This window comes from Diadema antillarum, unplaced genomic scaffold (genome assembly GCF_040938485.1).
Source record: "Diadema antillarum isolate AM-2024a unplaced genomic scaffold, OU_Dant_1.0 seq00000491_RagTag, whole genome shotgun sequence".
In the NCBI taxonomy this organism is placed as follows: domain Eukaryota; kingdom Metazoa; phylum Echinodermata; class Echinoidea; order Diadematoida; family Diadematidae; genus Diadema; species Diadema antillarum.
The window spans coordinates 917548-930178 of NW_027271452.1; the positions used below are offsets into that span (position 1 = coordinate 917548).

The following is a 12631-nucleotide window of genomic DNA, read 5'->3' on the forward strand; positions in this document are numbered from 1 at the left end:
ACCATGTTTGTTATAAGGGGAGTACACTTCATTTGTGTGTGTGTGTGTGGAGGGGGGGGGGGGATGCTGTTTCTTCAAGGGGTAATATTTCATGCAATATTAGTACATGTAGCAGGTGGTCATGATTGCCTGTGCTTATTCCACAAGAAAAGCCACACTGAGTTTAACACTACAAGCCCTATGATTTCATTTTCTAGGTTGCATTCAAAGGTGGGAAATCTATTGTCGAGCAATTCATGACTGTTAATACGGATGCCCGCGTACCTATACTTTGCTCTTGTGGGATTTATATGAGTTTTGCACCATCTGATGCTAGCAAACACATTGATTTGTAAACACAATGCCACAATTGTATATATAGCCATCATTCCCACGTATGCATGCTGCCTAACAAGTGAACTGATATAACTTTGAGCCTTTTGCGTACATTCAGCTGCATATATGTTCGTCCACAACAGTATGGGTAATATCTGTTCATGTCATAATCTTCCTAGTTTTCTTCCTTTTTTGGGGGGAGGGGGGGGGGGATGAGAAGGGGAGTCATTTACTACTGATATATATTTACTTCCAAAATAGTAAGAACTTGGCTGAAGTTTAAATAATGATAGTGAATGTTAATGTCAGTGAAATATGTGTTTAGTTGTTTATTTTCAGGAATATTTGTGTGATGCCAGTGGTAAGCAGCATCACTAGTAGTTACTCCCATGTTCTGTTCTTGTAATCAAGCCTCTGATGAGCATATGATTTGTATAGAGTTGGTTAACGGAGTATGCTGCTTGAATAAGTTTTCGATGATTTCTGATGAAACAATACAAAAACAAAAAATAGGAAATAATTGGAAAAAGTTGATGCAGAAGATGTGAAAGTTAAACTTGGTCAAATTTTGACATCCTCTTTGGAATGGTTAACAGCATGGAATTGATTTGTCGGTTTTGGTCTTCTTATTTTAAGGTCAAACAACTGTTTTGTTTCCAAATCAAAACAAGACAGTGCCCACAAACTTTCCTTAGACTGCTGCTAAGTTCACATACAACATTCATGAAGATAGTATCAGATTTAAAAATTACCATCCAAAGAAAATTAGGGTATTTTTGAATAAGAGATAGCATTAGCATCCATACATGTATTAAAGGAGACTCCTGTTATCAAGGAATCGTTTTAAATATTTATTGTTTTCCTTTTTCCCCATGTTCCCCACCCCTATCTCTCCTCCCTACCCTCGCATTTATATCTATCCATACCTTTCACATCCAGGGCCATTGGTGGACGTTTCGGTAAGTTCTTGAAAATATTGTTCCTTATTAAATTTTCTTGATATCAAGTAGAATTTTATATTCATGTTCTTTTTTTCTAGTCCAATGAAAGCTTCACCGATGTGCACATGGCCAACACTTAATTTGATAAACTATTCAAAATTACGCCGTCATACATTTGAGAATTGCAGAAAAACTTATATGACGTGTATTTTTTGTCTATTCTGACATCATAACTTCATGTAGTTAGTTTGCATATGGATAGTGACCGATATTACTGCTTTGTGAGTACACGTGAAACTTGAACATTTCATCACTTTCAGTTTCACATCTGAAAGAAGTGAAACTATGGTCTTATTACATTTTATTTTATTCCATTTATTACAGTTCACATAAACATGAAATGGCTTTTCGTGTAAGTGTAAATCTGTGATGTTTTTGTCTAATATGCATGGTAGACACACTCAAAGATTTCTGTCAAAGAAAGACAAGATTGATAACAGTAGTCTCTTTTCCACGCAGAGAGGGACGCCTTTGACACCCTGTTTGACCACGCCCCTGACAAGCTTAATGTGGTCAAGAAGGTAAGTGAAAGCTCCAAAGAGCTTCTGCACAAATCAGTAGCCAGTTTGATAGTGGGTATCAAAACTAGGAAAGGACATTGATTTCAGATTTATTACTCTTAAACCAGAAATTTTCATGTCCGTGAAACTTTTGTGAATTTCCTGAAGAGCCAAGATTCGCAAAAGTAGAATGCACACTAAAGTTTTGGGGTCACAATGCATTGAATGCCAGTGGCAATTTGCAAAAGTTCCATGCTGCAAAAACGGTCGTCGGCTCCAATTTGTGAAAGTTTCATGCCGAGAATGTTTCTGGTTAAACAGTAATTCCAGAACCAATAAATCATAGATTTCTTTCAACCTTTTCACTCTCTCGTTTGCTTGTCCTGATTCCTCATTTTCTTGCCAAAGAAAGTTAAAGGGACTGTACAGTACTGCTTGAGGTAGGGATTCATGTTTTGAACATTCCTAAGTGAGATAATGAAAAGCCTCTTATGAAATATGAAAGAGCATGTAATTTTAAGAAGGATTTAACATTTATTTGATGAAAATTGGTTTTCAAATGGCCGAGATGTCCAAAAAAGTGCTAATAATAAAAGGCGACATGCCACAACTTTATTAGGATCTCTTTGTTTTACCTTGTTATTGGATATCTCAGCCATTTCAAAACCGATTTTCATCTAATAAACTTTTGATACCCCTTAGAACTGCATGCTCTTTGACATCTCAGAGTGGTTTCTGAATATCTCGCAAAATGTTAAAAGCTAAATCTACACCTCGAACAAAACTGTACACACCCTTTAAGTGTGTTAAAGCATATCCATATTACAAATTGATAAAAGAATCCTAATATTTTGACAGATTAAAAGACTCATGAAAGTTCTTAAACTCAGTGTGTATATTCAGAGCAAAAGAAAACAAGAGCTTGTTTTCTATTTAGGGAGAAGAGTGTGGAGAAGAAGGAATATATAATATCATAGAAAGTTAACAAATATTGTGCATCAATTTTGTTTGTTTGTTGATTTTTTTTGTGATAAACTTTGTAAATACTTGTCCAGTGAACAGCATTGTCTGTGGACAAAAGGTTATGCAATGTATATTTGCAGGTTTCATAGAATCTTGCCCTTTCCACATTCCAAGTGTATCTACTCTAGGTGATTCAGACATATGCTTTTAACATTGGAATTGTTGTGACAAGAATATGTCACATTTTTGATCCAGTAAGGCTTAAAATATCAATACATCCTGGGTCTTGGGAATAAGCAGATGGGGGGGGGGGGTGTTGTTACATGTTCATTCACTTGACATTTTACTTGAACAAGCATGCTACAGTGCACTCCTGTTTTAATAAATGCATTTATGATGTAAATTTGTTCCAACAAATTAAACATTCGTCTCCCAATGTTATTTTCCATATACCTTTATATAAAATATTTGTTCAGTGATGACAAAATTTTGATATAATGAAAGAAAATTGCCAGTTGTGAGGACTTCATTATATTGGAAGTTGCCCGAACGTGTATTTCCATCACTGCTGGATGGAAGTTCAAATACAGCAATAACAAATGTACATGCTTCTTTTTTTTTTCATTTCTGGTTGTCATTTTCCTCTTTCAGTCACTGATATCCTTTGCCAACAAACATCTCAACAAACTGAACCTTGAAGTCATGGATTTGGACACTCAGGTATGCATTTAATGTGAGCCAAAAGAAAGTGCATCAAGTAATTTGCCATCAGGGCACATGCGAAATGAGTAGATTCCTGTTACATGCTTTCAGGTTTTGTTCTGATCATCCCGGTTTACTGTGGCCTACAGTTCGACCTCAATTATCCGGCCATGTCAGGACCGGCGCTCATCCGGATAAGCGAATTGGCCTGATATGGGAGACACAATGTTAAAGTATATAGCTGCCCTCCAAGCTTCCGTCCCAGTGCACTGGCAGCTAGGCAGGTAGCGTACCCCGCAACTGTGATGTACTATGCTAGCCTGTGCAAAATTGTAGTCCCTTCTTCACAAAAATAAAGTATATCTTTATGTGAAAATCATACGTGTTTTACCTCGTTAGATATTGAGAAACGTATCATGCACATCTTATGAAATTAGTGAAATAGATCCATGAAAAGATTTTAAAATCACTGTTTTTTCTCAATATTTGGATTAAAAGAAAAAAAGTCCTTCACTGCATGAACGCGTCCGGATAACAGAGATTTCCGGATAAAAAGAGGCGGGATAATCGAGGTCGAACTGGATTAGGTTTCTCATCGGTACCATGACTGCCATGGCAAATTGTTGACAGTTTTTAAAAATCTGAAATGGCATCCATGGCAATCAAGCCTGCCATGTTTGCTCATTCCGTCCCTCGGGTTGTCTCGTGTCCATCCCTTTTCGTCCACAGTGGCCTGAATTGTGAATGCAGTGGCTACCAGAATACAATCGTATGATGTAAATGTAGGCATAGGCCCCAGTTTGTAGTGCTCTGCAATGACTTTATGTCAATCCATATTAGCTTATTTTCATTAATATTTATTATTTTTGTGTCAAAAATGTCACAACATGCCTCAAACGTGACCTTTTCCTCTTTTCACTAAATACATGCATGGAACTATGCTGAATATTGCAAAAACAGATTTCTTTTGTATGATTCAGCATCATTATCAAAGGCCAACTGAAAAAATGCTGTGCAGTCCCTTTTTTTGTCACATTTCATTCCTTGAAATCATGAGATGTATTCTGGACAAATAAACAAAAATTGAAAAGAAATCTATTTATCTGTGGTGCAGTCATCTGAAAGATAGTCTGATCTGCATTTTGTTTATTTTTGTAGGTATATGACTTTGGTGCCAAGAGTGTGTACTTGCTGGTGGATTAAACATCCGTTTAGCAGCTTTAAAAGTAGCAGGAAATCGATGTGCTCTTGATAGCTGGCAAGCAACGACACATGTCAAAGTCACGAATAGCTTGAAATAGAGAAAGACAGGCGGACGCATCCATCATTTATGTGCGATGCCAAAGTTTTTTTGGTTTCCTGTGATTTCTTGCTCATCCTGTTAAAACCGGTTTCTTCAGCTCCAAAATCTCTTTACAACCAGGCCTTTAGGTCTGTCATTTCTCAAGGTAATGTTTGTTCTTGGATATCACTTTGAGGCAGTGAAGATGTCAAATGTCAAGCGTTGCTCACAAGGTAGCTCTGTGACCTGCTTGTCACAAGGAATGTGGTATCCGTGACCTCAACCTCTTGCGGTCCATCACTTTCAAGATGGGAAGGTGCAACTGCTATCGAAAGAGTGCTGTAGCTGAAAGCTCTAGTGTGGTTTTGGGTAGTCACCAAGAAAATAGTGCCAGGAGGTACATCATTTCCCAGTTGTGTCATAGCGGTGTGTATGCTATGACCCTTATTCAAGATAACAAAGTATAGTTATCGTGTAAACCTCTTTCACAACATATCGACCTCATACTTGTAAACATGTCTAAAGCTTTTATGATCATAATTTTTGGTAATTTGTATTCATTTTTGTCTTTCTCATACTTGTAACTGGTCAAATGGATCCCCTACTATGTTGAAGCCCAAGTGTAATGCATTAGTACTGATTTTGAAAAGGGTCTAGGTATTAATTTGAACACAATATATATGAATTGCTTAGAAGATTGTGCTTGAGCCCTCAGGTAAGATTTAACCACAAACAATGGTGCTCTTTGAACAGAACTGGCTAAATCAAAGAAACGGAGCAGTTAGGATCAGATAGATATTTGACAAATCTGGGGAAACAGCACAGCATTCAATTAAAGATGCATCTGAAACACAAGAGTGAATTACCAGTAGCGTTCCACGTGAGATGACCAACTGACATGCATGAAAATATATTTAGCATTTCTCTATCAATTAAGAGATCTGTTTCACCTTTTTTTCCTGACATGATTATCTGACTTGTGTTTGTATTCAGCCAGTATTTTGTTAAAGCAAATTCTCCTGTAATGATACCACATTCTTTTGAGGAAATCAGTCCAGGGGGGTGTTTCATCAACATTTGTCAGCGCTGCCAAGTTGTCAGCGCTGACAGTCACCATAGTAATAGTCAGTGACCAGAGCATCTCATCCAATCAAAACCAAGGATTTTGCTGAAATTGTCAGCGCTGACAAACGTTGATGAAACACCCCCCAGTTGGCCTACATCTAGTCCAATGTGCTTTGTTAAAAGGTGTTATGTTTGACACTGATGTTTTTCGATTTGCATCTTTTCTTCTATTTCTGCCCCATCATTCCCAGTTCCATGATGGTGTCTTCTTTATTCTCCTGATGGGCCTTCTTGAAGGGTACTACGTGCCGCTCCATTGTTATCACATGACACCGACCACCTTCGACGAAAAGGTGAGTTGAGGAGCGCCAGAAAAACACAGTCAAGAGGTCGGGATGCAGAGCTACCAAGTCTCACGCATTGTGAGTGAGACTCAAGCATTTATGGTCTGTCTCACGATATCACGCTTGACACCCATTTTTCTCACGCATTGGGAGCATAGCTTAAAGGATTAAAGTGAGAGTTGCAATTGAAGGCATATTTCCCTTTTGTCTTTCAAAATAAGTAAAAAATAGTCACTTAAGTATGCACCAGCTTGCACCATTAAGAGCTGAAAATTGAAAAAGCTCCCTACCGTGGGAGGGCGAACACCCCCCTCCCACATCCTCCCCTCGCACAGTCGCTTCGCTCCCTCGCTCATGCACATGCGGGCGCGCCAAGATGCCAAGTCATGAAAATCTCACTCATAAAAATTTTTTGAGCTTGGCATCTATGGGGATGTGCGGATTTCTTGTCTGGCTGTTGGCACACTGCCTAGATAAAATGCTGATTCTATCCTGCAATGTACGTGCAATGTTGTTTCCTTCGTTTTAGGTGTAGGCATTTTCAAGCAGAATTATGAGCAAGAACTTATGTGCCATAGTATTGACAACTGTGAAGGGAAACATTGATAGGACACCCAAACTGAAAATCGTTTCGTGTGTTGGAAACAAACAGGAGAAAATAATGAGCTATAAGTCCCAAGAAATCGCTGAAATAATAGATATCTGCTTTTGTGTATGTAATTTGGTGGGAAGCATATTTGTAGGTCAAGTGGTCAATATTTCCATTGTTAACTCTTTATGTGCCACATTCGTATGCCAGACTCTGTCAACGTCGCGCCAAGTTTGTATATTTTTCTCAAATGCACAAACCTGACCAAACTGACTGATAAATCGGCAAATGCCACTGTGCAATAAATTGGCTGTTCACGATTCCATTCCTGTCGCATGTAGCTCGCATTATGTCGTGATTGAATATCAAGTGGTGTTGCCTGCGAGTGAATTCTAAGTTTCTGTCACTGGTTGTGTGCAAAAGTCATGCCTAGACAATAATGTAGCTACTGGTCATTTAAAAGAAATATAATCATAGCTTTGTTATAAGGTTTACATCAAAGCAAAGCCAGGCATTTCCACTACAGCTTTGCTCATTACATGTCCAGCATAACAAAAACCTATAAAAGGTTGCACAAGATTTTGAAAACAGAATGCTTTCCCAAAGCATGCCTAAGTTGCCCTCTCAGAATAATGTGGCACACAGGGGGTGGGGGGGGGGGGGGTTTACACAGTGGCACATAAAGAGTTAAAAAGGAAGCTAATTCATCAGGGGACAGACCAATGAAGCTTATGAAGTATCACATCACACGAAACGTAATATGATAGATAAAAAAATTGCAAATAACATGATTAAGAGGATCATGCATTCATTAAGAGAGTCCATAGTTGATAGGTTAAGCAAACAAATGCCAACTTGCAAAGGAAATGATTTGAGTATTAAAGATAGAGGATGATAAGCAGGTGGCATATGGTCTGAGAAGTTAGCTGTGGAACTGCATAGTAACTTTGCGTTTAATATGGAGTACTCGGTAGATTATTAATCATGAGACTGTACAGCCGAGGGTAGCATTTTGAGAGTAGGTGGGAAATCTGAAATTTGCAACAAATAATAGTTATGAATCAGTAATACCCGTTTCTAGTGTTGTCGTAATGGTTAATGATGTGATGTTTTTCTTTGTTAGCGACATAATTTTGTAGTGTTTTACAGTATATAGGGTATGATGCCCTCATGAATTGTTAAGATTGTGAGGAAGCATAGCAAAATAAGTGAGAAGACACCAGAGTGATGAGAAGCCGTGGTTTGTGGTTCATGTGCGGCTGATCGTGAGGTTCCTATGAACATATTTAGTTACAAAGCACACACTAGCAAAATATGTATGAAGTTTCGCACAGAAATATGGCAATGTGCCACATATTTGCATTACAGAGAATGTTGTAGCTGCACCGGGAGATGCTGTGTTTATACAGCAAATATAAATAGTAGTTCAAGGAACAGTCATTTCTTTTTTTTTGAAGCCATGAGAGAATTTAACATGAAAGTTAGGTCATGTTAATAGAGTGCTAATGTCTTTTTCCGATGAAATTTAATAAATAAGTTGGAGGAATTTTAGGATGGCGCTTCTATCTTTACAAATCACAGTTATGAAAGAAGTTGGTTGAGAAAGAAAAAGTAAAAATAGGTTGAAGGTTGCGGTCTTGTGTAGGATAATATCATCTACAAGAATAGATAGCGTGATGCGAGTGGTTTTGCACTTGGCCAATGGTCTGTTTGTCTTTGTTTGGTACCAGGTCCACAATGTCAACTTAGCCCTGGATCTGATGGATGATGCGGGGCTGCCCAAGGCCAAGGCCAGGGCTGAGGGTGAGTGTGCTCATTCTTTTACCCTGAATTTATCGCTGTTTCACACTTTGCAGGAGCCAACGACATAAATATACACTTGTTGCAGGCATCTGTTTGGCAGCTCCCAGGGTAGAAGCTTACAGACACCGCTTACACGCACGTCCGTCGATTACATCTCCCACTGAGACCTTTTTTAAAGGGAACACTGAGACCTTTTTTAAAGGGAACACTGAAGACTCACCTTGTGTTTCGATGATGAAGTTTCTTCCTGTAAAATAGGGCATCTGAAGATGATAACTCATTGCTTTAAATGCAGTTTAAAGGGCATAGAACAGTGGGTCAAAATTCAGCAAAAACAGCAGAGCAAAACTTGTGGGTTTTTTTTTTATAATCTCGTTATAAATCGGGTAACAAGAAGATGACATTTGACCTTGTGCTGGTCTACATGAGATGATTTAGCACAAAATAAGACACAGTAGACAGGTAAATGAGTGACAGCAATAGCAGAAACCAAGCCCTGCACCTTTGACTGCTGAAAGATATTAATGAAAGTGAGACATGAACTTTCTTTTCAATTGTCAACAAATCAGAATACGAGCCCATTTTTTTTTTTTCAGAGCGATTAATATTTTCGAAGAATAACATTTTCTTTTTGAAATGGTGATAATCACTTCTCACACAATGGTGATGTGATGATCTCTAGCTTTCCAACTACCCATCATGATTCAAGTTATTGATCAGAATGTTTGTGAATTATAACCATTTGATATATACACACATCTGCAGGAGCACAACAAGGCGAGGAGAAAAAAAAACTGTCCATCTCCAGGAGTAAGAAAGATAAGAGGACTAAGCGGATGAGCATTTCTGAATGACTAACTGTTTTGTTTTCTTCGTGAGGCTCACCGACTTGTTAAATGCACCATGGAGAAATTCATATGAAATGTGAAAAGGATTAAACTACAATGTGAGCATACTTCTTGCATTTAAAGACAATAAACACATTTGCACAATTATAGCACAGGTTAAAAATGAGCACAAGTAGACCAACTGGATATTGAAATCTGAGATCATCTTAAGGAATGTATGATCATGTGGAGATGTGTCGGAAGTGTCTAGAGTATCATGCAGACTCACTCACATTGGATATCATTAAGACAAGTTTTTGAATACTTTTCCTCACTTAAAAAGGGAACTTTAGAGGTACACAATAAAATGAATTTCCTTTCCAACATCATGTTAATATGTGATATATTTTCATAATTCACATCCGCTTTTTTTTTTATCACATAGATAAGTAGTCACAGATGTGAGGTTGCTTGGAACTACACTGCATTACAGATGGGATAGACATACAAAAAAAATATGTATGTCTACCACATTTGATAATGATCCACAAGTCCCAAAGACACTAAAAAGAAATGTTCTAGTAGTATGAATTGAAAAATGTTCTAGTAGTATGAATTGAAAAATGTTCCGATGAATCTTCGCTACTGTTCTGCCAACTTGCACTTTTTGCAGGTCTCTGTACAGGACTTTCTAAAAAACAAGAGGATGGGGAGGGGGGTTGGGGATTAGAAAACACTGTATGAATGATGATCAAGTCCCAACATTTGTTATACATTCCCGTGAATCATGTTTGCATCTGCCAGTTTACAAGGCTTAGAGTTATTGCAACAGCCTTCACATGCAGTGTGAAAATTTCAGTGTTTGGTTTGGCCCTGTGCCCTCATGGGAAAACGATGTTACACTCCATGGTGCGGTAGCTGCAGAACTGCCCACCCTTTAAAACAAAAGCAGAATGACTAGCAAATGTGAAGGGTTCTGCAGTGAAAATCACTTTCTCGATCTCATCAGGTGGTGCGTGATAGCCACGATATTTCATTTTATGTGTAGCATATAAGCTTGAAGAGAAAGCATTTACAGGTAGGAGTAGTAGTTTTGGAATTTCTGAATGCCTCCACCAGGAAGGACCGCATTGTTTTCCCCCAATTCTCCACTTACCACTCTCATTTTATCTTCAGAAAATGCAATTTTTTTTATTTCATGCAGAATTTTAGACTTTAGAAAAAAATTTTGATGCATGCATCTCAAACATATTACAGACAATATTTTCCTTTTCATGGAATATAGGGATTTTATTAAGCTTTTTTTGTACTGTATTTACTTGTATTCAAGTGGAAAGTGAGTTTTGCTGGTATGGTTTGTCCAACCTTTTATCAGTCCATCACTAAATCTTTCTGATTTTTCTTCACAGACGTGGCACAGCTTCATCTTAAGTCTGTCCTGCGCCTCATCTACAATCTCTTTCTGAAATATAAGCAGAATGATCTCCACATATAATTACCTCGTCGCTCACTCCCACAACTATCTCTTTGTTTCTGTCGTCTTCATTGGGTACTGGCTCACAAAGCTTTCAATCATCTTGATGTGTTGTCTTCATCTGTTGACTATTCTAACACCACTAGTAAAACTTATCTGCCCTGAGTGCCTCAGACTTTTAAGCCTCATAACACTATACCAGACCCAGCATCTCTAACCTACTGATACATTTCAGAAATTTCTGTCCTGTAACTAACCCTAATTTGCAATGTGTTTTCAAAAGAGTGCGTTCTTTGACATTTGCCACCACAGGTGTTCAGTCACGCATGCCGATTACCTCTTTGTGGAGTAAGCCAGAAGACGTCTCAACATAACCATTTCTAAAACTTGACTTCAGAAATTGGTCTGGGCTTTCACTTCATTCTGTGAAGCATACCAACCTAGTCCGGTCTTTTCCACCTTCAAATACTATGACGTCTCTGCATCTACAGCTTACGTGAGGGATATTCTGACAATAATATCTATAGGCATATTTGCAGATCATGTGGGCTGCATCAGAATGCCCTCAGGCTGTACAGGCACAGGAGGCCAGATGTCTGGTCTAAAAATCCCACTGTTACCAGGATGAGCCAAGTGTTCAGCTCATCTGATGGCAATTACTGGGGGCAGATTGTGATGTGGCAGAAGTCAATATATTGCAGAATTCCCGCTATCTGTTTAAAGTGTCAGTTGTTAGAGAATGTCCCACGTGGAATGAAGAAAGTGCACAGCCTTGTGTAGTACTGGGTTTAGCTAATAATGAAGCATGTTTGTAATTGATGGACGTTGGCGATTTGCTCTCCATACCGACCATAGTAAACTACTTTCATAATCATCTACTAACATTGCGTACACTGTCATCTTTGGGAGCAAACAGGAATATGTTATGCTCACTGTTCCTTCCTACAATAAGGACAAAACCAAGAGGATCTTGTCAATATTGAAGATCTGCACGGCCCACTCATATTGCCTGTCCTCCCTGATCCTCTAGCCAGAGAGCTTATGTTTCTTTCATCAAGGGATGAATTTTTTGCCAGTATCATTGTTTGTCCCTTCCCGGATGATATGTTATCTCATTTGATAGGAATTCATTACCAGTAGCTCTGTGCTACCTAAAACAAGACTTTTGTTCGTCCTTAAAACAGATAAGTGCCAATGAGTGACGATAGCATAACTCCTGTACTTCTACATGATGAATATTGGAAGGGCATTGCAAGCAATATATGTCAGTGCCGTTAACCCGTTGAGGACGGTTTGATTTTGCTACAACACGCATTTCCCGTAGACACTTGCCCGAGTATACTCAGGACTCGTCCTCAACGGGTTAAATGTAGGTCTGTACTAACATGATACAGAATGACCTTGTGATACTGTAAACTTTCCCTTGAAATTTTTGTGTCATCATCATAATGATATGTCAGGGCTCGACACTAACTTTTTCGTCTGGTGGCCTGTTCGGGGCACTAAAATCTTTAAATTTGAAATTTTGTTAGCCTGAAAGAGAAATAAAAGCTAAGGTAACAATCCATTTGGAATTTTAGTTGCCCCATCAAGCTGGCCACCAAAAAATAAAGTCGATGGCCCGACACCAGTTTTTAGTGGCCCTGGGCCCCTGGGCCAGTGCTATTGTCGAGCCCTTGATATGTGCTGTATTGTGATTGCTAAGTTCATCAGCACCGTAGGATTCTGCCAAGGAGATGAAGCATGTACTGTAGTCCCGTCCATCG

The 12631-nt window shown here is 38.6% G+C and overlaps 1 protein-coding gene across 1 annotated transcript in view; it reads left to right on the forward strand.

Annotated features, from left to right (window-relative positions):
* LOC139733802 (beta-parvin-like) overlaps window positions 1-12631 on the forward strand; it is a 35953-nt gene that overhangs the window by 18589 nt on the left and 4733 nt on the right. The window contains exons 9-13 of the mRNA XM_071644608.1: window positions 1255-1274; window positions 1776-1837; window positions 3431-3499; window positions 6080-6181; window positions 8492-8564. Of these exons, the coding sequence (XP_071500709.1) occupies window positions 1255-1274; window positions 1776-1837; window positions 3431-3499; window positions 6080-6181; window positions 8492-8564 (326 nt within the window). The remainder of the gene's footprint in view (window positions 1-1254; window positions 1275-1775; window positions 1838-3430; window positions 3500-6079; window positions 6182-8491; window positions 8565-12631) is intronic.